Genomic DNA, 27,225 nt, shown 5'->3' with positions numbered 1-27,225 from the left:
GGAGGGGAGGAGCCAGTCTCCATTTTGCAGGTAGTGTAGGACTCGGCTCCGTGTGAGAGAAGCCGTCTGCACTGGTGAGAGGTAATGAGGGAGCAGGGAGCGTGTGATGGGGGAACAGGACTAAACCCTAATGGGCTGAAGGACGGGGTCTCTCTGACCACTGGAATATACAGCGGAGCTGGAAAGATCCTGAAATCTTTACAATTTTCCACATTTCTGAATTTGACCTAAAACTCCATCAGATTTTCACACAAGTCCTAAATGTATAAACCCCTTTACGCTCGAGGGTGGTTTGCACGTTAATGACCGGGCCAATTTTTACAATTCTGACCACTGTCACGTTATGAGGTGATAACTCTGGAACGCTTCAACGGATCCCCCTGATTCTGAGATTGTTTTCTCGTGACATATTGTACTTCATGATTGTGGTAAAATGTCTTCGATATCACTTGTGTTTATTTGTGAAAAAAATGGAAATTTGGTGAAAATTTTTAATATTTTCCAATTTTTAAACTTTTAATTTTTACGCCCTTAAACCAGAGAGATATGTCACACAAATTAGTTGATAAATAACATTTCCCGCACGTCTACTTTACATCTACATACATTTTGAAACATAACTTTTTTGGTTAGGAAGTTATAAGGGTTAAAAGTTGACCAGCGATTTCTCATTTTTCCAACAAAATTTCAAAAAAACATCTTTATTTAGGGACCACGTCACATTTGAAGTCACTTTGGGGGGTCTGTATGACAGCAAAATATCCAAAAGTGACACCATTAGCGATCTGGCGGTACAGGTGGCAGCTACCACAGGTTTTTAGACCTCCTTCCGCGGCCTCCCATGAACCTTTAGGCTATGTGCCCACGATGCAGAAATGAAGCAGAAAATTTCTGCATCTCCCTGGCAGAAAAAACGCATGCAGATTGTGCATGCGTTTTTCCTGCAGAATACATGCGGATCCACATGCGGATTCACATGCGTTTCCGCATGCAGATTGACAAGCGCTTTCCAGGCGATAGCATCACTTGTAAAGTGCTTGACAACTAGGTCACGCTATATAAATCCATGCAAACGGCATGGATTTATACAGTGTGAACCATAAAAATTCAAACAAATAAAGCTATACTCACCCCCGAGGCCCCGGCGTGGCTGCAGCGCTCGTTCCTGGATGCCGGCATATCGCGAGACAGAGCGGTGAAGGGCCTGCGGTCACATGACTGTGACGTCACCGCAGGTCCTCAAGCGATGCCGGCATTCAGAGAGAAGCCTTCGGAAAGGTGACTATAAACTTTATTTGTTATTTTATTATTTTTTTACAGGTACAATGGTACCCAGGTCTGGATGAGAGTCTTCTCTCCTCCAGAACTGGGTACCATCCGCACATAGAGACGCATAGAAGCCGCTTGTACAAATGTACAGTTGTGGTTTCTATGCGTCTCAATGCAAGTCAATGGCGGGAGTTCCGCTGCGCTTCCGCAAAATTAAATGACATGCTGCGGATTTTTGTACGCAGCATAAACGCTGCGGAAAAATCCGCAGCATGTGCATAGAACATGCGGAATCCCCTTGGGGACCATAGGGTGCGGATTACCTAGCGTTTCACAAGCGTTTATGCTGCAGAAATTCCGCAGCGTTTCCGCAGCATAAACGCTTGAAAAACGCTACGTGGGCACCCAACCTTAAGGGAGGCGTCCGTCTTTTTGTCCCTGGGATCTTTTAGTACCCCCATGTCATCGAACGGAAGGGAGAATTTTTTGGATGCCTTAGCAATTGCTTCATCGAATTTAGTATCCACTAGGAGATTATATAAATATGGGCTGCAAATGGATAGGTACCCAGTGGGGGCTTACTACTTATAGCCACACTAGGGCCACCTTATCATATATTTAAGCATATATTAGTTGCATAAACATCTTCCTATATAGAATTGTTGGACTGATACCATCTTGATCCAATAAGGAACTGATTAAATCCTTTGCACTTGTCACTTTAGCTTAAATAAGGTATAAAATAGTGGTCTGAGGTAACCTTTTCTATTATGTATCCCAATCATGTCTAACTGTGACTCAGGCTGTGTGCCCACGATGCGTTTTTCAACTGTTTACGCTGCGGAATTTCTGCAGCGTAAACGCTTGAGAAACGCTTAGTAAACCTTCCCCCATAGTCTCCAATGCAATTCCGCACTTTCAATGCCCATGCTGCGGATTTTTCCGCAGCGTTTATGCTGCGCTCAAAAATCCGCAGCATGTCCATTAATTTTGCGGAAGCGCTGCGTTTTCGCCGCCATTGACTTGCATTAGAACGCGCCAATTCCGCAAGACTGCATCTGTACTTGCGTAATTGGTGCGTTCTAATGTGCGGATGGTACCCGGGTGTGGAGGACAGGAGACTCTCCTCCACACCCAGATACCATAAAAAAAAGAATAAAATAAAAAATAAAGATTATATTCACCTTCCGACGGCCCCCGGACTCCTTCACTGTGCTGGCTGCCGACAGATCGCGCAGGACTGAAGGACCTGCGCTGACATCACAGTCATGTGACAGCAGGTCTTTCAGTACAGCGCACCGCGATCTGCCGGCAGCCAGCACAGGAGCGTAGCAAGTCTCGGGGGCCATCGGAAGGTAAGTATAGCTTTATTTTTTTATTTTTAACCATTCTCTCGGGTCACACTATATAAATCCATGCCGTTTGCATGGATTTATATAGTGTGACCTAGTTGTCACAAGCACTTTCCAAGTGATGCTAAAATCTCTTGGAAAGCGCTTGTCAACCCACATGCAGAAATGCCAGTGAAGAACGCTTCATTTCCACATGTCCCTGGCAGGAAAAACGCATGTACAATCCGAATGCGTTTTTTTCTGCCAGGGAGATGCAGAAACGCTCAGGAAAAAATCCTGAGCATATCTGCATCGTGGGCACATAGCCTAAGGGAAGATTGGAGCAGACAGTGTCCTCTCTGTGTAGCACTATGGTGTTTTAATTGTGTCATATACAGTACAGACCAAAAGTTTGGACACACCTTCTCATTTAAAGATTTTTCTGTATTTTCATGACTTTGAAAATTGTACATTCACACAGAAGGCATCAAGACTATGAATTAATACATGTGGAATTATATACTTAACAAAAAAGTGTGAAACAACTGAAAATATGTCTTATATTCTAGGTTCTTTAAAGTAGCCACCTTTTGCTTTGATGACTGCTTTGCACACTCTTGGCATTCTCTTGATGAGCTTCAAGAGGTAGTCACCGGAAATGGTTTTCACTTCACAGGTGTGCCCTGTCAGGTTTAATAAGTGGGATTTCTTGCCTTATAAATGGGGTTGGGACCATCAGTTGTGTTGTGCAGAAGTCAGGTGGATACACAGCTGATAGTCCTACTGAATAGACTGTTCGAATTTGTATTATGGCAAGAAAAAAGCAGCTAAGTAAAGAAAAATGAGTGGCCATCATTACTTTAAGAAATGAAGGTCAGTCAGTCCGAAAAATTGGGCAAACTTTGAATGTGTCCCCAAGTATAGTTGCAAAAACCATCAAGCGCCACAAAGAAACTGGCTCACATGAGGACCGCCCCAGGAAAGGAAGACCAAGAGTCACCTCTGCTTCTGAGAATAGGTTTATCTGAGTCACCAGCCTCAGAAATCGCAGGTTAACAGCAGCTCAGATTAGAGACCAGGTCGATGCCACACAGAATTCTAGCAGCAGATACATCTCTACAACAACTGTTAAGAGGAGACTTTGTGCAGCAGGTCTTCATGGTAAAATAGCTGCTAGGAAACCACTGCTAAGGACAGGCAACAAGCAGAAGAGACTTATTTGAGCTAAAGAACACAAGGAATGGACATTAGACCAGTGGAAATCTGTGCTTTGGTCTGATGAGTTCAAATTTGAGATCTTTGGTTCCAACCACCGTGTCTTTGTGCGACGCAGAAAAGGTGAACGGATGGACTCTACATGCCTGGTTCCCACCGTGAAGCATGGAGGAGGAGGTGTGATGGTGTGGGGGTGCTTTGCTGGTGACACTGTTAGGGATTTATTCAAAATTGAAAGCATACTGAACCAGCATGGCTACCACAGCATCTTGCAGAGGCATGCTATTCCATCTGGTTTGCATTTATTTGGACCATCATTTATTTTTCAACAGAACAATGACCCCAAACACACCTCCAGGCTGTGTAAGGGCTATTTGACCAAGAAGGAGAGTGATGGGGTGCTACACCAGATGACCTGGCTTCCAGTCACCAGACCTGAACCCAATCGAGATGGTTTGGGGTGAGCTGGACCGCAGAGTGAAGGCAAAAGGGCCAACAAGTGCTAAGCATCTCTGGGAACTCCTTCAAGATTGTTGGAAAACTACCTCTTGAAGCTCATCAAGAGAATGGCAAGAGTGTGCAAAGCAGTCATCAAAGCAAAAGGTGGCTACTTTTAAGAACCTAGAATATAAGACATATTTTCAGTTGTTTCACACTTTTTTGTTAAGTATATAATTCCACATGTGTTAATTCATAGTTTTGATGCCTTCAGTGTGAATGTACAATATTCATAGTCATGAAAATACAGAAAAATCTTTAAATGAGAAGGTGTGTCCAAACTTTTGGTCCGTACTGTATGTTTAATAAAGTAATATTGTTGCTTAAAAGAACTCTGGTCATCTGGGCTCTCTCATTTTAGGGCTTTTGTTTTTGTTTTTGTCAAGTCTTTTGGAGTTTAATATGATATTTTTGGAACCCTTATGAGTATGATGTTGTTCTTCTCTTCTTCAATATGGAGACAATGAAGTCATCAGTAAAAATGCTGTTTCAGTATTGCTTCATGACGGTTCTGGACCTGATGGATGCCTATTATCATATCCCCATCCACAAAGATTTCCAGAAGTTCCTCAGTGTGGCGGTCCCAATAGGGGGGTGATCAAGCATTATCAATACACGACCCTTCGATTCGGCCTGGCCATTGCCCCGTGGGTGTTCACCAAAATAATCACGGAGTTTATGGCGCACCTGAGAGAACAGAATATCCTGGTCGTCCCATATTTGGATGATTTTTTTTAAAATAGGCTGCTCATTCTGGCATTGCAGAACCAAACTAGAGAGGGTCATGGATTCTTTAAGGAGCTTAGGTTGGCTTTTGAATCTGGGAAAGTCCAGAACCAAACCAGGTCAGTTGCTGGAATATCTGGGCATTATTTTGGATTCAGTAAATCAAAAGTGCCGCCTCCCGGCAGGGAAGATCCGAAAACTTATAAGCCAGGTGTCTCAGATAGAGGATCACCCAAGTATGACCCTGCTTAAAGCCCTGTCCCTCCTGGGTTCCATGACTGCCTGTTTTCCGGCCGTTCTGTGGGCCCACATACATTCAAGAGAATTGCAGTGGGAAATATTAGAGGCTGGAAACTCTCTAGGAGGGCTTTTAGAAAGTCGGCTAACCATATCACTAAAACCACACTTTCCTTAAGATGGTGGGCGGAATCAGACAATCTAGCCCAGGGTGTCCCATGGGTAACTCCAGTCACTCAGATACTGACCACAGATGCGAGCCCCAGTGGTTGGGGTGCCCACTTAAATGACCAGGTAGCTCAGGGTCAATGGACAGGGTTCTTAAGATTCGTATCCTCGAACATGAAGAAGCTCCTGTCGGCGAAGTTTGCCCTCTCAGAAGGACAATGACCCCAAACACACCTCCAGGCTGTGTAAGGGCTATTTGACCAAGAGGGAGAATGATGTGGTGCTACGCCAGATGACCTGGCCTCCACAGTCACCAGACAGTTGAATTCCAACCAAAGTCCACCTCATTCTACTTAATGTGCTTCTGATTAGGTGATCACCTGAACCAAATCTTATGTAACAAGGGAAAGTATAAAAAACACTGCTGTGGTCTTCACAATCCTCTTGCAATAGGACAAGCTGGATGGCAAAATAAGTGCTAGGAATAGCACAAAAGTAATTTGAATGAAAAAATAACTTTTAATCACGCCAAAGGAGTTGAAAAGAAAAGTCTTGAGTGAGGAAAAGAAGGGCTCAATTCTGGCTTTACTGGCAGAGGGATACAATGAGGTTCATGTTGCCTCCATCCTTAAAATTTCGAAGACGGCAGTCCATTACAACCAGGACAAGCAGCAGACATTGGGGGCAAAAAAGCTACAGACCGGCAGAGGGCGAAAGCGACTCTCCACTGATCGGGATGACCGTCATCTTATTCGAATGTCACTCAGGGTGACATCAAGTGACCTACAAAAGGACTGGCAACTGGCTGCTGCGGTGAAGTGTACGGCAAGAACAGTTCGTAACAGGCTCCTAGAGGCAGGCTTAAAGTCATGTAAAGCTAGAAAAAAAGCCTATCATCAATGAAAAGCAAAGAAGAGCCAGGTTGAAGTTTACCATAAGGATTGGACCATAGAGGACTGGAGTAAGGTAATCTTCTATGATGAGTCTAATTTTCAGCTTTGCCCAACACCTGGTCGTCTAATGGTTAAACGGAGACCTGGCGAAGCATACAAACCACAGTGTCTTGCACCCACTGTGAAATTTGGTGGAGGGTCGGTGATGACCTGGGGATGCTTCAGCAAGGCTGGAATTGGGCAGGTTAATCTTTGTGAAGGAAGTATGAATCAAGCTGCATACAAGGTTATCCTTGAAAAACACTTGCTTCCTTCTGCTCAGGCAATGTTCCCCAACTCTGAGGACTGTTTTTTTCCAGCAGGACAATGCCCCATGCCACACAGCTAGGTCAATCAATGTGTGGATGAAGGAGCACCACATCAAGACCCTGTCATGGCCAGCCCAATCTCCAGACTTGAACCCTATTGAAAACCTCTGGAATGTAATCAAGAGGAAGATGGATAGTCACAAGCCATCAAACAAAGAAGAACTGCTTACATTTTTGTGCCAGGAGTGGCATAAGGTCACCCAAAAGCAGTGTGAAAGACTGGTGGAAAGAAGCCAAGACGCATGAAAATTATGGTTATTCCACCAAATATTGATTTCTGAACTCTTCCTGAGTTAAAACATGAGTATTGTTGTTTCTAAATGAATAAGAACTTGTTTTCTTTGCAGTATTTGAGGTCTGACAGCACTGTTTCTTTTTTATTATTTTGACTATTTCTCATTTGCTGCAAATAAATACAACATTTTTAGCTTTGAATTTCAGGGACATGTCAGTAGTTTATAGAATAAAACAACAATGTACATTTTGCTCAAAAATATACCTATAAAGAGAAAATTTTGCAGTGGTCTCTTAAAATATATATATGAGTGTATGCGTATGTATGTATATACATGTGTATGTGTGTGTGTGTGTGTGTGTGTGTGTATATATATAAAATGTACAATATGTGAAATCACGTGACTCTGTGATAATGAGACACTGGATGTGATATTTGAGCAGTGTAAAAGAATAATATGTAGTGGGCAGAGAATTAAAAATAAAATTAAAATTGTTACACAATACTGAGGCAATATGCAGGTGAAGAATAAGTGAGTAATATATGCCTAGACAGATGAGGAGCAAATGTGCGGAACAAGTTAAAACAAGACAAGTAACCAGATAAAGGTCCATGTTTACATGTCCCAAGTGGTTGACAGTTGAGTGCACACCGCCACTGACTGTGTGGATGAATGACAATGCATCTGCACAACCAAGAGAAAATATGAATTTTTATTTGTTGTGCACATTTGGGATAGGCCATCAACATCTAAGTACTGAAAAATCTCTTTAAGCTTTGTACATGCCGCTATGGATGAGTACATAGAAAATACAAGATCCTAAATCAAGTTCTCCCATATCCCACAGATCGGTGATAACTTTTAAAAGTGAGAATACCCCTTTAATGGTTGAGATCTGCCTGTGTAAAGAAGCCGCTATTTTGGTATTTACTATAGTTCCCATGTCATGGCAGAGGCTAAGTGATGGCGCGACCACAACAGTGACTATAATTTGATTGTGTGTTATACCGGGGGCAGGACGGGGCCATGACTGGATGTAGTGATCATGTGAAGCCGGTAACAGCTCCGGAGATTTTACATGGAATCTTTATGATGTTACATCATCTTCTCCCCATTCAGGTCCCTACAATATCGGATCCTCTCAGTGGAGATCTTCTATATAAGAGAATTTTCCTGATTGACCTTCAAGAATGGATAGGGATAAGGACAAGATGGCAGAGAGGATATTACACCTCACCCTAGAGATCCTCTTCCGGCTTACTGGAGAGGTGGGAGATTCTGATGATGTCACATTACCTCATTCTTATCTATGGGAATAACAGATGGACAGAACTGGAGAGGTGAGGACTCTGGAAATGTCTGTAGTGAGATTTATTCATGTTTCTCTTTATACCCAGGATTATATCTTAGTAAAGACCTCCAGTGAGCGCTGTCAGGCCCCTTTGTCTGAGGGATGGGGAACACCCCCGAGCCCAATCTCGGGGCCTCCACCTCAACCCCTGATACAAAAGGACATCTATGACCAGAAGATCCTAGAACTCACCTACAAAATGATTGAGCTGCTGACTGGAGAGGTGACACTGCTGGGAATGTTGGGACATTATACAGTAACGCTATGAAGGGATCGGGGTGATGACGGTATCATTCTATGTGTCAGGTTCCCATAAGGTATCAGGATGTCACTGTCTATTTCTCCATGGAGGAGTGGGAGTATTTAGAAGGACACAAAGATCTGTACGAGGACATCATGATGGAGGTTCCCCAGCCCCTCACATCACCAGGTAATAGACAGGACTAAATACTCATGGCCTATAATTATCTGTATGGAAAGAATTAATTCAGTCCCTGTATGTGTTTCCTACAGATCCATCTAGTAAGAGGACAACACCAGAGAGATGTCCCCGTCCTCTTCTTCCACAGGACTGTAAACAAGAAAACCCCAATGTTCCTCAGGATCATCAGGTAGATGGAGAAAAGGTGTCATGAAAAATCCCCTAAAATGTGTGGAAGCTGTGAATGTCTTGTTTCATCCACCAGTATTATATACTGAATGGCCAATTTATTTAAGACATCTGCTCTTTCCCAACTGGAGATTCAATGTGTGAAAGTTAGGCAGCAGCCCTTTCCAATCTGTAACTTATTAGACACATGACCTCAATGTGCAATATGAAATGATCAGTTTTCAGAATGTGAAGATTAAGCAATCTGAATGACTTTGTACAAGGTCATCACTGCTATATTGTTTTTTTTACATACAATTATGTCAAGATTATATTAAGAATGTTGTTAGAAAAGAAAAACTTCCAGTATTATTAGATCTTATGGATATAAGCAACTCCTCAACGAAGACATCAAGAATTGTTCTTAGAACAGTTGGTGCACAGTCATGTGAATTGCAGATAAATACTAATGTATTTGGATCCACTCATCGTTCCTTAGCTCAATTGGCCTATAGGAGCAGATGACCAGATCGAGTGCCATTGCTTTCCAACATACCAGAAAGAAAAAATCGTCATTGGGCAAAAGAAAGTAACAATTATTTGACAGAGCAGTGGAAAACATCATCTGCTCGGATGAGATTTCTGTTGCACCGTGCTGATGTGAGAGTCAGAATTTCATGCAAGCAGCATGAATCCATTTCAACATTGCTGGCTGGTGGAGGTGGATTAATGATGTTTAAAATATTGCCTGAGCACATCCTGGGACCTCTGATACCTGTGGATGGATCATTGGATACCAGGGCTTACTTGAGTATTGTGTCCGACCAAATTCATCCCTTCATGTCAGCTGTTGAGTCTACAGTATAAGTACAATGATTCATGTCACAAAGGTCATGTAGTCATGGATTGCGTTCTGACAAGAAACTGTCTCTGTCCCTTCACCTTATCCCTTCCCACTCTGGGTTAGTCCCAACCTTAACTTTAACTCTCCCTACCATCAGGCAACACACTATACCAACAGCATATCACAATTCACGTTACATAATATAACATTAGACTTGTTGTTCAAGGGGGATTGTGGGCAGTTTGTCCATCTCCTAACAGTCGCTCGGACCAAGGTGTTGCACTGTGACCATGATGTGACCAAGGTGTTGCACTGTGCACCACTGGTAAACCTAGGCAGCTCGTATCGCCATGGGTACGCCGGTGGCCCCGACATTTGAAAATATATTTTTGTGGGATTTTGAAACTTGATCTTATGACCTTGGAATAAAAAAGCACAAAATAATGCGCCAGTGCTGAGTTCAACTAATTTTTCTTCTACTTTTGTAATTTTTGAAGTTTGTATTGCTGCTCATTTGAGCACCACCACGTCTGGTATTCTCCTTTAACCAGCAGTGTATACTCCAGTGTTTTATACACAATTTTCTGGTTACAGAGACTGCTGGTTAGAATTAGGAGCCACCAGTTTGGATTTATATAGAATACCTTCAGCTATGTAATAACTACTGTCATCTTGTCATTTTTGGCCATCTTGTTAAATTATCTTTTCTGTTCTTCTAAATCATTCCACGCAACGTCTCCATCTGTCTTTTGACTTTTTTACAATTTTTGTTTCAGGGTAAAGATCTGACTCCCATTGATACTACAGAGACATATGTGAAGGGCGATGAGCAGTGGAAAGAGGAGATTCTTACAGATAACCGCACAGGTGAGGAGTGACTTAGGTTGGATTTGGAGCAGTATTATCACAAGATTCTTCGTCTCTCACTCAACAATCAGTAATCCTGAATTATTGGCAATTAAGTGGGGCTTTGAGGAATAGCGCCACTTTCTGTGAAGGTGCCAAACATAAAGTCACTTAACTCTAAGCAAGCTAAACAGGCTCTGTTCTTTTCAAGATTTGATTTTGTTGTGACGTTTAGACCTGAGACTAAGAATATAAAATCCGATGTGCTTTCCTGATGTTTCTGTCCATCTCATCCAGCTGCCTAAGTAGCAGTTCCTTTTCTTGCCATAGTTGCGTCTTTTGTATCCCTAGATCTTGTAGAGGATATCTACAGATCCAAGAGTTAGCCCCCAATAATGTTCCCCCCCATAAATTGTTTGTTGTTCCTCCTCAGTTCCGTCTGTGAGTCCTACAGGGATCCCAAAAATCAATTCTCATAGGTCAGCATCAGAATAATACTACTCGGTTGTGAACTTTGTGACCGAGCCAAAACGTCTCATAACCTCACGCCAGACTCACTCCAAAAAGTCCTTGGACCCACCTCTCCCTAGGCTACATTACTGACCTTCTCCACTCAGAAGGGAATACTGTTATTTAAGTAGTTGTGGACAGATTTATCAGTGTCATTTTGCTCCTTTGCCTGGGTTGCCTAACTTTCAAACCTTAAACGGGTTGTCTACTACAAGGAGAACCCCTTCTCGATCATAATGCTTGGCGCCAATAACATAAAAACACTGATACTCCCCTCCCATGCTGGCGCCGCTCCAGCAATTTTGGCACTCATGTTCCCGGGGCTGTCCTGCAGTTATGACATGTGAGCCGTGCGCCCAATCAGCGCTAGCGTAACTGTACACACCTTCGGACAAATCAAACATCAAGAGGAAGTCAGAAAGCAGTTGCTGCCCTGGCACGTGCTGCAAACACATTTTTTCCAGCAGTGCTTAAGGTGTGCCAAGCGTCAGTGGAGAAAATCACTTTCAGCAGAAGATTTCATTCACTATAAGTTCATGCTCAAAACTTTTAACTCTCTTTTCCATAATCCAAACAAGCCTACTTCACCACTCTCATCACATCACTATTTGATAATCCAAAACAACTCTTCAAAACTTTCCATACCTTCTTGAGCTTTAGAGTACAGGGCCCTGTCACCAAACGCAGTACTGTCGATTGACCACTTATTTCCAGGAAAAAAATCGACCATATCCATCAAGACATTTGCCCACAATCCCCTGAGAGCTTGGATCTCCTTCCCTGCCGCACCTCAAGTTCACTTTCCACCTTTAATCTTGTCAGAGAAGAAATATTTACCAGGTTCCTCACTTCTTTTTGCCTTAGAATCTGCCCCAATGATCCTATTCCCTCACATCTGCTTCAGTCCCTCTCCCAACTGTCACTTCCTACCTAACTAAAATATGAAACCTCTCTCTTTCTTAAGGGATGCTTTCCTTCCTCATTCAAACACGCCATCATAACCCCTTAGCTTAAAGAAACATCCCTCCACCAGAACTGCACTGGTAATTACAGACCGGCCTCTAATCTCCTCTTCATCTTTATACTCCTTGAATGCTTGGTGCATTCTTGTCTAATCCACTATCTCTCATATAACTTTTTTATTGACCATTTACAAACTAGTTTCCATTCTTTACACTATACTGAAACTGCCCTTACTAAAATCTCTAGCGATTTATTAACAACCAAATCCAATGGTTACTACTCCCAGCTGATTCTCTTGGGTCTCTCTGCAGCATTTGACACTGTGGACCGTCAACTCCTCCTCACCATGCTCTGCTTTATTGGCCTCATGGACACCGTTTTCACATGGTTCTCCTTCTATCTTTCTGACAACTCCTTTACTGTATAATTTGCCTGCTCTTCTTCCTCTAAGCTTCCATTTACTGTTGAGGTTCCTCTGGGTTTGATCCTAGGCCATTTCCTCTTCTCTCCATACACTGCCCCTTTTTGGATAAACTATCAGCAGATTTGATTTCCAGTACTATTTACATACTGATGGTACACAATTATACACCTTCTCCTGACATCACTCTCACCTTAGTACAAAGTACCAGTGTCATGTTTGGTATGGGGAGAACCCAGTGTATAGCGACAGGAAAAGGGAAGGGTGGTCTACAAGTGGGGAAAGGAGGAGTGGAGACCCCTAAACTTCATGTTGAAATTAGCTTGGGTGGTTCAACCATAACTCCCAAGCAGAATGCTCGCTGTCTTGGGGTCATATTTGACACAGAACTTTTATTCATTCCCTATTTCCGATCACTCAGTCGCTCATGTTATCTGTATCTTAACATCTCCAAAATACGGCCTATTCTCACCTTTAAAACTGCAAAATATTTTATTGTCCCTCTTATTCATTTTCGTTTAGACTACTGCAACTCTCTACTGATCAATCTCCTGTTAGAACCCTCCTGTTTGTTTTTTACATCTTGTGTTTTGCGGTCACGTGACCATCTGCCTTTATATTCCAGCTCTGCCTTTTTGGCTGTGCTGGACTTCAGTGTTGTTTGACTGTTTTGCTAGCCAGGTGCTTCTGTGCCTATCTCTGTCAGTTCGCTTGGTCCTTTGGGACCTTTAGTACCTTTTTGTCAGTTTTTCTTTTTGTGTTCTGCAACAACTTTCTCTGTTCAGGAGGTGTCCCATTTTTGTTCCAGTGCTTAGTTCTTTTAGGGATCCCTTCCCTTTATTCTATAGATCTTCGTTCAGACTAGCCTAGGACTAAGGCGGGTCTGTTTGCAAGGAACAGGCTGCCCGCTACATCGTAGGGATTCAGCTTAGTCTTACTGTAGGGAAAGCTTTCCCTTCTTTCCTTAGTACTTGTTGCAGATCATAACAGTAAGTCCAGCCCCCCAAAAAATATATATATATTAATACGGGGATCAGTATGTCTTCCGTCCAGGATTTGGCCCAACGCTTGCAGGGGTTGACTCTGGAGGTACCCGAGCTCCAACAACACGTGAGTAGCTGTTCCGGAGCGCATTTTGTGGAACCCAAGGTAGGACTGCCGGATGTTTTTTATGGTAAACAGCAAGATTTTTTTTCCTTTAAAAATGCTTGTTTGTTATATTTTCATTTGAGACCAAGGTCCTCTGGGAATGAATCACAGTGCATTGGTTTTATGTCACTTTTGCGCAATGAACCACAAGGGTGGGCCTTTTCTCTTCAACCTAATGATCCATGCTTGAGGTCGGTAGAAGAGTTTTTTTCTGCTATGGGTCTATTATATGACGATCCTGATCGAATCTCATCTGCTGAGGCAGAAATCAGGCGTCTGAATCAGGGGTCAGATGATGCTGAGAATTATTGCACACACTTTAGAACATTGGCTTCTGAAGTCAGATGGAATGATCCTGCTCTGAAATTTCTATTTCTTGCTGGTCTGAGTGAAAGGGTTAAGGATTTGCTAATTGCATTCCCCGCACCTGAGACTCTGCAGGATGCCATGCAATTAGCTGTTTGTGTGGATAGGAGGCTGAGATCTAGGCAAAATGAGGTAAAGACTCCTGTAATGCCAGGTCCTAGTCCCCAGAAAATCTGCTCAGACGGCAGAAAACCGATGGAGGTTGGGGCAGTGTCGCTCCGCTATCAGGAAAGAGACCGGAGGTTCGCCGAGGGATTGTGTCTTTATTGTGGTAAAGCTGACCATTTGATTAAGTATTGTGAGCTTCATTTAAGTAAAGAAAAAAAAAAGGTCAGGTACACCCGTATAGCTTGTTTACGCTCTGCAGGAGTATTACTTTGCAGGAAAATTTGATTGAATTTCAGGTATTTGTGGATTGTGGTTCAACACTTAATGTGATTGATAAAGGGTTTTTGGAAAAACTTAAATTGAAATCCAAACCTTTGTCATCACCTATTTCTGTGATTGCTATTGATAACACTCCCTTGAAATGTATTACTCACAAGGTTGCTGCATTTCCCCTCACTATCAGTGGTCTTCACCAAGAAATGTTGGACTTGGTTGTATTAGATAATTTAACCTCTCCGGTCGTTCTAGGACTGCCTTGGTTAAAACTGCACAATCCTTTGTTGGACTGGTCTACTAATATGATAAAGTCTTGGAGTCCGAAATGCTATGATAAATGTTGTAATGGTCGCATTGCGGCTGTGGGAAAAGGGGAATTACCTGTACGTATTCAAGATTTTTGAAGGCTTTTTTTTAGAGGAGGAGTCGCAAATTTTACTTCCTCATAGGGATTATGATTGCGCCATTGAGTTTATTCCGGGAGCTACTCTTCCCAAGAGTCGCTTGTTTAATCTGACTATCCCTGAAAGAAAGGCCTTGGAGGAGTACATACAGACTAGCCTGGCTGCTGGTCACATTAGACCTTCTAAGTCGCCTGTGGCAGTTGGATTTTTCTTTGTTAAAAAAAAGGACGGGGGTTTACGTCCATGTCTGGATTTTCGTGAAATTAATAAGATTACTGTAAGCAATTCCTACCCATTGCCGTTAATTCCTGACTTGTTTAACCAGTTGGTGGGGGCCAAGTGGTTCTCTAAACTTGATCTCCGGGGGGCATACAATTTGTTACGAGTGAAGGAGGGTGATGAATGGAAAACTGCTTTTAACACTCCGGTAGGTCATTTTGAGTATCTGGTGATGCCTTTTGGTCTTACCAATGCACCTGCGTTTTTTCAGAACCTTATTAATGACATCCTGAGACCTTTGATTGGTAAGAATGTGGTTGTGTATTTGGATGACATTTTGATTTATTCGCCAGATCTAGAGTCCCATTGGCAGAGTGTACGTGAAGTTTTGCAGTTATTGAGTGATAATTCACTCTTTGCTAAGCTGGAGAAATGTGAGTTCGCTGTGCGGAAAATTAGTTTTTTGGGCTACATTGTCTCCAGCGAGGACTTTGAGATGGGCCCGGTGAAGGTTCAGGCTGTGCAGGAATGGCCTAGGCCTATTGGTTTGAAATCTATACAGAGATTTTTGGGTTTTGCCAATTATTACAGGAAATTCATTAAGAATTCTTCTGTAATTGTTAAGTCTCTAACCGATCTCACCAGGAAAGGTGCGAATACGGTCCAGAGGACTACTGAGGCCATTGAAGCGTTTCAGTAACTCAAAGAGAGGTTCAGTTCTGCCCCTATCCTTATGCAGCCTGATGAGACCAAGCCTTTTTTGGTTGAGGTCGATGCTTTATTGGTGGGGGTCGGAGCAGTTTTGTTTTAGGAGAACAGGGAGGGAGTACATCCTTGTGCCTTCTTTTTTTAAATTTTTTCGGAAACTGAATTGAATTATGATGTTGGAAATCGGGAGTTGCTGGCTATTAAACTCGTGTTTGAACATTGGTGTCATTTTTTGCAAGGTGCTAGATTTCCTATTCAGGTTTTCACAGATCATACGAATTTGATCTATCTGGCTGCTGCCAAGCGCTTGAATGCCCGTCAAGCTAGGTGGGCACTTTTTAATTCTCGGTTTCATTTTTCTGTTACCTATATCCCTGGTACTAAGAATGTTAAAGCCGATGCTTTATTCTGCAGCTTCTCTCCTGCGGTTGGTGCCGAGGAGGAGAACATTTTACAGAAAGGAGTTGTGGTGGCGGCCAATGGGACTCCGTTTTGGAGAATGGGATTCTAAAAGCTCAAGATGATGCTCCATCTAACACTCCCCATGGGAGGTTGCTCATGCCTAGAACCTTTAGGAGAGACTTGTTTGTGGAGTGTCATGAGTCTCGGTTGGCAGGTCATCCAGGAATTTCTGAGACTAAGAGATTTATCAGTCACAGTTTTTGGTGGCCTGGATGGCAGAAAGAAGTCATCAAGTGGTTGCGTGAATGTACGGTGTGTGCTAGGTCAAAAGCTTCACATACTCCTGCTGCGGGGTTGCTTTGCCCTCTGGAGGTTCCTAGTGAGCCTTGGACGCATCTCACAATGGATTTTATTACTGATCTGCCCGTGTCCGTGGGTTTTACTGTCATCTGGGTGGTCGTGGACTGTTTTAGTAAGATGTGTCATTTGGTTCCGTTCATTAAGTTGTTCTGCGCCAAGACACTCGTTAAGGAGATTGTCAAGCTTCATGGCGTTCCCACGGATATTGTGTCTGATAGAGAACCTCAGTTTGTGACTCGCTTTTGGTGTGCTTTTTGTGACAGGTTGGGAGTCCATTTGTCATTTTCGTCTGGATATCATCCTGAGTCTAATGGACAGACTGAAAGAACCAGGATGTAGAGCAGTTTTTCCGTTGTTTTGTGGCGGACAATCAAGAGGTGTGGTCTGAGTTTCTGCCTCCCGCAGAATTTGCTCTTAACAATAATACATCCACCTCAGCTGGGTGTTCTTTTTTTTTGTTGTACTGGGAGACATCCATCTTTTGGTTCATTCTCCAAATTGGGGTCGGCGGTGCCGGAGGAGGAGAATTTTTCCGGTAATTTGGAATGAGTTTGGACTAATGTATGTTGCAACCTTCAAGAGGCTAACAAGAAGCCCAAGAAGTATTTTGACAGGAAACGTAAGGAGGTTTTGTTTACTGTGGGTGACATGGTTTGGTTGTCCTCAAAGAACCTGCGGTTGAGGATTCCCTTTAAAAAACTGGGTCCTAAGTTGGTGGGTCTATTTAAAGTGCTTCAGGTTGTAAACCTATCTTCAGTTAGGTTGGATGTCCCTACTTCCTGGAAGATTAATCCTGTGTTTCATGTTTCCTTGTTGAAAAAGGAGGATGTATCAGATAGGGATGCCACTGTCACAGTTCCTCCTGTGGTGGAAGATGGCGAATATGAAATTTCACGTATCTTGAATTCTAGATGGCATAGAGCAGGGTTCCCCAACTCCAGTCCTCAAGGCCCACCAACAGGTCATGTTTTCAGGATTTCCTTAGTATTGCACAGGTGATGTAACTATTGCCTGTGCTGATGATGGAATTATCACCTGTGCAATACTAAGGAAATCCTGAAAACATGACCTGTTGGTGGGCCTTGAGGACTGGAGTTGGGGAACCCTGGCATAGAGGGAGATTACGGTATCTCGTCTCCTGGAAGGATTTCGGTCCCGAAGATAACTCCTGGGTAAGGGCGGATGATGTCTCTGCTCCTAGGCTTGTTAGAGCTTTCCACAAGAGGTTTCCGGGTAGGCCTGAGCCTGGAGGATCCGGAGGATCCTCTTAAAAGAGGGGATACTGTTAGAACCCTCCTGTTTGTTTTTTCCATCTTGTGTTTTGCGGTCACGTGACCATCTGCCTTTTTATTCCAGCTCCGCCTTTTTGGCTGTGCTGGACTTCAGTGTTGTTTGACTGTTTTGCTAGCCAGGTGCTTCTGTGCCTATCTCTGTCAGTTTGCTTGGTCCTTTGGGACCTCTAGTACCTTTTTGTCAGTTTTTCTTTTTGTGTTCTGCAACAACTTTCTCTGTTCAGGAGGTGTCCCATTTTTGTTCCAGTCCATAGTTCTTTTAGGGATCCCTTCCCTTTATTCTATAGGTCTTCGTTCAGACTAGCCTAGGACTAAGGCGGGTCCGTTCGCAAGGAACAGGCGGCCCGCTACATCGTAGAGATTCAGCTTAGTCTTACTGTAGGGAAAGCTTTCCCCTTCTTTCCTTAGTACTTGTTGCAGATCATAACATCTCCCTCTTGCCAAACTTTCCAATTCATCCTGAATGTGTCAGCCGTGGTTGCATTTCTGTCCAGCCGCTATACCGATGCCTCCTCCTTGTGCCAGTTATTGCATTAGTTACCCTTTCACTGCAGAGTACAATATAAACTTTTCTCTTCATCCACAAAGCTCTCCACAATTCTGCATGACCCTACATCTCCTCCCTCTGTGTATCACCATACCCGTGCTTTCCATTCTGCAACTGATCTAGGACTAACCTACAAAATCTAAATCTCCCACTTAAGTCTCCAAAACTTCTCTTGTGCTGTGCCGGTTTTCTGGAATGTACTAAACTAGATCATTCAATAAATATCTAGCCCCCAAATTTTTAAGCATGCTTGAAAAACACATCTCTTATAACCTCATTCCACTAATATACTTCTTCACTGTTCACCCTTTCTAAAATTTCCTCAGAATCTGGTCCTTCCTATTCATCTGTCTCTACATCCTCCGTGCACCCAGTAGCACTTGGTAACTGTTCAGATACTGACTGATGTTGGCTCATGTCGCTTTATATAATCACCCCTACATATTATAATGATGACTGGACCATACATGACAAGTGCTTTTTATCTAATGTACCCCCCTATTTCCTTATAGACAGTAGCTTGTGATCAAACACCCTCACTCCTCTTGTAACTGCTGAGCTGTGCGTTACTTTGTAATGTCTTTATTGTTTGTATATTTCTCCGCTTAATTGTAAACTGCTGTGAAATACAGTACAGACCAAAAGTTTGGACACTCCTTCGCAAGAGAATGCTAAGAGTGTGCAAAGCAGTCATCAAAGCAAAAGGTGTCTACTTAGAAGAACCTAGAATATAAGACATATTTTCAGTTGTTTCACACTTTTTTGTTAAGTATATAATTCCACGTGTTAATTCATAGTTTTGATGCCTTCAGTGTGAATGTACAATTTTCAAAGTCATGAAAATACAGAAAAATCTTTAAATGAGGTGTGTCCAAACTTTTGGTCTGTACTGTATGTTGGCACAATATAAATAAAAATATTATTATATGTTCGCCTGTTCTTCCTGTCAGTAATCCGCCTCATCCCCACCATCCTGGTCAGGGGCAGTCTTGAGAAGATCTGTTTAATTGGAAGGGTTATGGACCGGGCCGGCGTCAGCACCCGGGCAAATGCCGGGGCCCTGAGCAGGCAGAGGGGCCCACTGGCGGTCGCGCACCGCGCTGGGCTATGGGCGGAGGAGAGCGGTGTCAGCGCCCGCCCTTCTCCGCCGCTTGCTCAGGGCCCCGGCAGCTGGATACTTACCTCTCCCTGTGCCTCCGCAGATCCGCTGTCTTCCTGCTCTGAGCTCCCTGTGACGTCTCAGGTCAGAGGGCGCGGTGACGTCTTTTCACCGTGCCCTCCCCTGGCCGTCACAGGGAGCGCTGAGCGGGAAGACACCGACAACGCTGGCGTTCGGACCCGAGCAGCGGGCAGCAGGTAGCAGGTGAGGAGAAGGGAGGTGAGTATTTGATTTTTTTTTTTTTATGTATGGAGGCATGGGGCAGTATAAAGAGAAGGGGGGGGCATCCTGCATGGGGCATTATATAGAGGGGGGGGTGACATCCTGCATGGGGCATTATAAGGTGGGGAACAGCCTGCATGGAGCATTATAAGGGGGGACAGCCTGTATGGGGCATTATGTGGTGGGGGGTAACAGCCTGCATGGAGCATTAAAAGGGGGGAGGCCTGTATGGGGCATTATGTGGGGGGGAACAGCCTGCATGGAGCATTATAAGGGGGGGGCATCCTGCATGGGGCATTATAAAGAGGGGGGGGCATCCTGCATGGGGCATTATAAAGAGGGGGGGGACATCCTGCATGGGGCATTATATAGAGGGGGGGGTGACATCCTGCATGGGGCATTATAAGGTGGGGAACAGCCTGCATGGGGCATTATAAAGGGGGGGGGCAGCCTGCATAGTGCATTATGTGGGGGGGAACAGCCTGCATGGAGCATTAAAAGGGGGGAGCCTGTATGGGGCATTATGTGGGGGGTAACAGCCTGCATGGAGCATTATAAGGGGGGGACAGCCTGTATGGGGCATTATGTGGGGGGTAACAGCCTGCATGCAGCATTATATGGGGGCCAGTATCCTGTATGGAGAGTTATAAGGGGACCGGTATCCTGTATGGAGCATTATATGGGGGCCAGTATCCTGTATGGAGAGTTATAAGGGGACCGGTATCCTGTATGGAGCATTATATGGGGGCCAGTATCCTGTATGGAGTTTTATAAGGGGGCCAGTATTCCGTATGGAGCCTTATATGGGGGCCAGTATTCCGTATGGAGCCTTATATGGGGGCCAGTATTCCGTATGAAGCGTTATATGGGGGCCAGTATTCCGTATGGAGCCTTATATGGGGGCCAGTATTCCGTATGGAGCCTTATATGGGGGCCAGTATTCCACCGGTTTCTGAGCTATTGTGGAATTTACAATAGATATCACTCATGTAATGTAAGAAGTGAAATCTTTGCATTGTACTATATATATATATATATATATATATATATATATATATATATATATATTTCTCCGCTGTATCTCTGCATCATGAATCGTGGTATGTGTTAAAGGGGCCCACTGAGACTCTTTCGCCCGGGGCCCAGAAAAACCTGGAGCCGGCCCTGGTTATGGACCAGATGAAAAATCATGGGTGTCAGCTACTAACATTATTGCCAACAACCTAATCAAAAGATTCCACCAATCTTTCTCAGATGAACCTGTCACTAAGGGTCCAGAGGTCCTTCGTAAGATGGAGTGGGGGGTGGGGGGTACTGTGACATGTGTATCAGTACCATTCCGGTATCTGACATCCTGCACTCTGGCTGAGCTTCCTCCTGTTCCCGGGCCAGGCAGCTCTCTCGTCTCTCTCCTGCAGGCACTCCATGATTCATTTTGCCCTGCCATTGTGGTCACAATCGTATGGTCTGATGACTCCCACCCCCAGACGTCCCACACTAGTAGTCCACCAGCGCCATCATCGACTGTCGTTGAATGACTCTCCAGGAAAGTGTTTCCTCCTGCTGCTAGTTAGTAAGGCTGAATTTGGCAAATCATATTAGTCGGTTGAGGCATATGAATAGCACGGTGCCCCACACAGTTACACAGCTGCCCTGAAACTGTATTAGAAATAGTATATGTTTATAATATGTGTTATGCTATCATATCACCATGCTTATTAGAATGTATATTTCTATATACCATATTTCTCAGACTATAAGACGCACTTTTCCCCCCGAAATTTGGGAGGAAAATGGGGGGTGTCTTATAGTCCGAATGTAGCATACCGAGGGGGGCAGGGAGTAGGGCGAGGTCACAGAAGGCAAGGTTGCTGCTGCAGGAAGCCGGTGGCGACAGCAGTCGGGCGATACTGAGGGCCTTGGGCTGGGAGGAGGGGGGTGTCCCTACGGTGCGAGGCAGGAGCCATTGATCTCCCAGCGGTGGGTTTCAGTAAAGTGGGCGGAGATCTAAATCTGCGCATGCGCCGCCTCCAGGGCCATTTTCCTGAAGCCCACCGCCGGGACATCAATGGCTTCTGCCTCACATGCATCGCCTTCTCCCAGCCCAGAGCCTGCAGCATCGCCCCCCTCCTGCTGCCCCCAGCTTCCTGCAGCAGCGACTCTGCCTACTGTGACCCTACTCCACCGCCGCTTCCCCCCACTACACCGGTAAGCTAAATTCAGACAATAAGACGGATCCCCAATTTCACATTAAATTTTTTTTCCTACTTTCCTCCTCTAAATTTGGGGTGCGTGTTATGGTCCAGTGTGTCTTATTGTCTTAAAACTACGGTATATGTTTTCAGTACTGTATTATTATGGTTCTGTGTATATAGCAATCCTCTGGACGCCAGTAGTAGTGTATACATAGCATTGTGTACCGCACTGTTACATAGCTCCACTTGAGCTGCACAGACATATACATTATAATAAATATGGTGATATGATGGCCTCACACATTAAAATATATATTCATTTCTTGGTGGGCGGCACGATGGCTCAGTGGTCAGCACTTCAGGCTTGGAGCACTGGTGTCCTGGGTTCAAATCCATCCAAGGAAACGATCTGCAAGGAGTTTGTATGTTCTCCCCGTGTTTGCGTGGGTTTCCTCCGGGTTCTCTGGTTTCCTCTCACACTCCAAAGACCTACTGATAGGGAATCTAGGGAATCTAGATTGTGAGCCCCAATGGGGACAGTGCCAATAATGTCTGTAAAGCGCTGTGTAATTAATGGCGCTATATAAGTGAGTAAAATAAATAAATATACAGCGCCAGTGTAACTATGTAACTGTGTGGTGCACCGTGCTATGTATATACTACTGCTGGAGTCCAGTGGATTTAGTTGGGTGTAATTCTCAGTATCTGTATTTTTCTGTGTGTGTGTATGTGTATATATTCAGGGTGTAAATCTAAATCTATAGATCTAATTTTTTTACATTTGGGGCGTGGTCTTTTTAGGGGGTGTGGCAAATTTTGAGCATCTGTAAATTTTGGTCCAGTTGTCCAGAAAAAATATAATAGTAGATTGGCAATCCTGAGTATAGAATTAACTGCTGTCAGTGTTTGCTCTCTGCTGTATGGTGTTGGTGGGTCTGCAAGCTAATTAAGCTCCTGAAATCCTGCTGTCAGTAACCTCCTGGTTCTGACCTGGTTACTCGACCATCCTCTTGCCTCTTATTTACTCCTCCGGATAGCAGCTCTTCCAAAGAAGCAATCCAGGTGACCCAATTGTAAGACCAGATCCCTGTACAGCAGTTAAAGGGTGAAGGCCGTAGTTCTTCTGGAATGTGCCAGACGGAGTGACTCGCATTAAGTCTGTCTGAGATAACTTTTTTGAGCCTGCAGCCTCTGACAGACATGGCAATGTGTACATGACCAGTCTGTGCTTCTTCCATGAGCTTTCCTCCATGGTAGACTGCTTGTACCTGTCAGAGAGTGCGTGAGATGGATTCACCTAATAAAACTGATTAGTGGCCTCTTTATGAATCTCTTCTGAAAATGTGACTGGAAATGATTGGAGACAGACACAGTGAAACATGAACCTACAGAACAGATGGCTACAATAGAAAAATGGAAATTTGAAAGTGCACAACCTGGTGGCCTAACACCATAAACTATCGGTTCCTCTTTTGTGGTCTACTGCCTTAGTCTGTCAATAATTCAATTGTATTACAATTTCTATGGAAATTATATTAATATTTTTATACACTTTATATAATTCAAATGCAGTGTTGTTTAAAAATAATAAAATCAGTTTTATTCTTGGCAGATGACTGTACCACGAGCTCCGAGGGACATCTGATATTCTCAGCTTTTGCAGCTGATAATTGTAGTAGTGCATCTGGTACATGTGAAGAACCTGTAATTTTCACAGATGTACCTCAAACTCATCTAAGAAAAATTCTGTCACCTGATCCTTTTGAAAAGGTCCTCTCTTCTGCTTCATCAAAGACGAATATGCAAACTGAAAGCAAGAGAAGTGCTGAGGAAAATGAAATAGCTTATATAGGGGAGAAATCATTTTCATGTTCAGAAGGTGGAAAATATTACAGTAGTGAATCAAGCCTTGTTACACATCAGAGAAGTCACACAGGGGAGAAGCGGTATCCATGTTTAGAATGTGGGAAATGTTTTACAGGAAAATCATATCTGGTTAAACATCACAGAATTCACACAGGGGAGAAGTTACTTTTCTGTACAGAATGTGGGAAATGTTTTAATCAGAAAGGAAATTTTGTTGCACATCAGAGAATTCACACAGGGGAGAAACCATTTTTCTGTTCAGACTGTGGAAAATGTTTTAATTGGAAAGCTAATTTTGATAGACATCAGTTAACTCACTCAGGGAAGAAACCATTTTCATGTTCAGAATGTGGGAAAAATTTCATTAGTAAATCAAGACTTGTTATACATCAGAGAATTCACACAGGGTATAAACCATATTCATGTTCAGAATGTGGGAAAGGTTTTAGGGATAAATCTGAACTTTCTATACATCAAATAACTCACACAGGGGCAATGCCATTTTCATGTTTAAATTGTGGGAAAGGTTTTAGTCGGAAATCAAATCTTGTCGCACATCAGAGAACTCATACAGGGAAGTAGCCATTTTATTTTTTTAATTATGTTATTGATAACATGTACTAGAAAAACATAGAAGTTATAGTAAAGTCACTCGTCTACAAAAGAAAGAGAAAACAATTTAGTGCACTAAATGGTTATTAGAAAATGTATACAATTACCAATGACCATTAGTTATTGAAAACTAAGTATAAAATAATACACCTATATTTGAACAAAGTATGTATTTTACATTTATATAGCTACAGTGTATAAGGGCTGGCTGATGTTTTCTTCCAACCTATTTGACATTGACCATGGAGAGATGATGCTATACATGATCAGTTGCCCAGGTAGCCATTCAATGCCCCGCTTGTCTCATCCAAACAAGAGTCACCTATAGATGAGACCAGTGGCGTTCATAGATATCCTGAGGTGTCAAAGGAAAAGCCTTTAAACCACTTGTGTAGGGGTGAAACAGTAATTTAGTGTGGTCATGAAGAGTATAATTCAAAACTTTTAAAGACGGAAAGAGAGCAATGTATTGTTCCATGCACCCAAAAACAGTGATGCCCCTTGGGGTGCGTTCCCACGATGAGCTTTTGGTGCATTTTTGATGCTGCATGTTTTTGTTGTGTCAAAAATGCAGCATCTTACAGTTCTAGCAAAGTGGAAAGAATTTATGGAAATCTCATACCCACTGTGCTTTTTTTTTAATCAAATGTTTTTTATTGGTTGTTATTAAGATTTTCAGAAAAGGAAAAATAAACATCAACAAGACAAACATTGGAGGAACGCGGTCCTTTACTCCCCAACAATAATAATTTATAAACATTTCACATAAATTGTTTTTCTTAGTTCTGCATGAGTTCTGGATGAGCAAAGTTAGATGACCATACACTTGATCATAATAACAATAGTCACTGTAAATTTTTATAACTTATGAAAATAATAATGACATACCTTAAATTAAACTTCCCTAAGAATAAATAAGTATCATATAGACATAACTCAAAACAAGCCGAGAAGAAATCTCTGCAATTCCCTAAATTCTAAACCAGAACTATCAATCCATAAACCTCATAACTTATCAAATTTAGAGATAGTGTCTCTTTTTAGGTATATACCCTTTTCCAAACTTACTAGCCAGTTAACTTTATCATTAAATTCTGGTATTTTAGATTCCTGGTCTGCTATCCATTTTTGGGCTATTAATTTCCTTGCCATATACAGTGGGGAAAAAAAGTATTTAGTCAGCCACTAATTGTGCAAGTTCTCCCACTTAAAAAGATGAGAGAGGCCTGTAATTGACATCATAGGTAGACCTCAACTATGAGAGACAAAATGAGAAAACAAATCCTGAAAATCACATTGTCTGATTTGGAAAGAAATTTTTTTCAAATTTTTGTGGAAAATAAGTATTTAATCAATTACAAACAAGCAAGATTTCTGGCTCTCACAGACCTGTAACTTCTTCTTTAAAAGGCTCCTCTGTCCTCTACTCATTACCTGTAGTACTGGCACCGGTTTGAACTTATCCGCATAAAAGACACCTGTCCGCAACCGCAAACAGTCACACTCCAAACTCCACTATGGTGAAGACCAAAGAGCTGTCGAAGGACACCAGAAACAAAATTGTAGCCCTGCACCAGGCTGGGAAGACTGAATCTGCAATAGGCAAGCAGCTTGGTGTGAAGAAATCAACTGTGGGAGCAGTAATTAGAAAATGGAAGACATACAAGACCACTGATAATCTCCCTCGATCTGGGGCTCCACACAAGATCTCACCCCGTGGGGTCAAAATAATCTCAAGAACGGTGAGCAAAAATCCCAGAACCACATGAGGGGACCTAGTGAATTACCTGCAGAGAGCTGGCAAGAACGTTACACAGGCTACCATCAGTAACACACTATGCCGCCATGGACTCCGATCCTGCAGTGCCAGACGTGTCCCCCTGCTTAAGCCATTACATGTCCGGGCCCATCTGAAGTTTTCTAGAGAGCATTTGGATGATCCAGAAGAGTATTGGGAGAATGTCATATGGTCAGATGAAACCAAAGTAGAACTGTTTGGTAGAAACACAACTCGGCCTGTTTGGAGGAGAAAGAATGCTGAGTTGCATCCAAAGAACACCATACCTAGTGTGAAGCATGGGGATGGCAACATCATGCTTTGGGGCTGTTTCTCTGCCAAGGGACCAGGACTACTGATCCATGTACATGAAAGAATGAATGGAGCCATGTATCGTGAGATTTTGAGTGCAAACCACCTTCCATCAGCAAGAGCATTGAAGATGAAACATGGCTGGGTCTTTCAGCATGACAATGATCCCAAGCACACCACCAGGGCAATGAAGGAGTGGCTTCGTAAGAAGCATTTCAGGGTCCTGGAGTGGCCTAGCCAGTCTCCAGATCTAAACCCTATAGAAAACCTTTGGAGGGAGTTGAAAGTCCGTGTTGCTCAGCGACAGCCCCAAAACATCACTGCTCTAGAGGAGATCTGCATGGAGGAATGTGCCAACATACCAGCAACAGTGTGTGCCAACCTTGTGAAGACTTACAGAAAACGTTTGACCTCTGTCATTGTCAACAAAGAATATATAACAAAGTATTGAGATGAACTTTTGTAATTGACTAAATACTTTTTTTTTAAATTTTTGTGGAAAATATTTCTTTCCAAATCAGACAATGTGATTTTCAGGGTTTGTTTTCTCATTTTGTCTCTCCTAGTTGAGGTCTACCTATGATGTCAATTACAGGCCTCTCTCATTTTTTTAAGTGGGAGAACTTGCACAATTGGTGGCTGACTAAATACTTTTTTTTTCCCACTGTATAACATACGTATAACATACGTGCCACCGCAATTTTGCTATGTTCATCAGTAGTCAGATCTTCAACATATCTTAGTATACATACTAGTGGTGAGAGTTCTACATTAATTAAATCCTGT

General features: G+C 43.1%; 2 protein-coding genes across 2 annotated transcripts in view; both read left to right on the top strand.

Moving 5' to 3' along the window:
• Positions 1 to 25,527, top strand: LOC141272072 (uncharacterized). Its single transcript, XM_073682383.1, has 7 exons — positions 1 to 81; positions 8,061 to 8,209; positions 8,339 to 8,515; positions 8,599 to 8,722; positions 8,806 to 8,903; positions 10,502 to 10,592; positions 23,470 to 25,527. The coding sequence occupies exons 2-7, from the start codon at positions 8,132 to 8,134 to the stop codon at positions 24,318 to 24,320; spliced, it is 1,419 nt and encodes a 472-aa protein (XP_073538484.1). The 5' UTR covers positions 1 to 81; positions 8,061 to 8,131; the 3' UTR covers positions 24,321 to 25,527.
• LOC141272049 (uncharacterized) overlaps positions 61 to 27,225 on the top strand; it is a 253,291-nt gene continuing 226,126 nt past the window's right edge. The window contains exon 1 of the mRNA XM_073682339.1: positions 61 to 74. The gene's annotated coding sequence lies outside the window, so the exon portion shown is untranslated. The remainder of the gene's footprint in view (positions 75 to 27,225) is intronic.

The sequence above is a fragment of the Phyllobates terribilis genome, unplaced genomic scaffold (genome assembly GCF_046119375.1).
Source record: "Phyllobates terribilis strain yellow unplaced genomic scaffold, ASM4611937v1 Scaffold_5__5_contigs__length_657084704, whole genome shotgun sequence".
NCBI classification, from domain to species: domain Eukaryota; kingdom Metazoa; phylum Chordata; class Amphibia; order Anura; family Dendrobatidae; genus Phyllobates; species Phyllobates terribilis.
The sequence above is the reverse complement of the archived record's forward strand: the minus strand, read 5'-3'. Positions and strand labels throughout refer to the sequence as shown.

Coding starts and splice junctions, on each gene's coding strand:
- LOC141272072 (XM_073682383.1), top strand. CDS start 8,132: ATGGATAGGGATAAGGACAAGATGGCAGAGAGGATATTACACCTCACC. Junction 8,210..8,338: donor TCTTCCGGCTTACTGGAGAG/GTGGGAGATTCT, acceptor CTTTATACCCAG/GATTATATCTTAGTAAAGAC. Junction 10,593..23,469: donor TCTTACAGATAACCGCACAG/GTGAGGAGTGAC, acceptor TAATAAAATCAG/TTTTATTCTTGGCAGATGAC.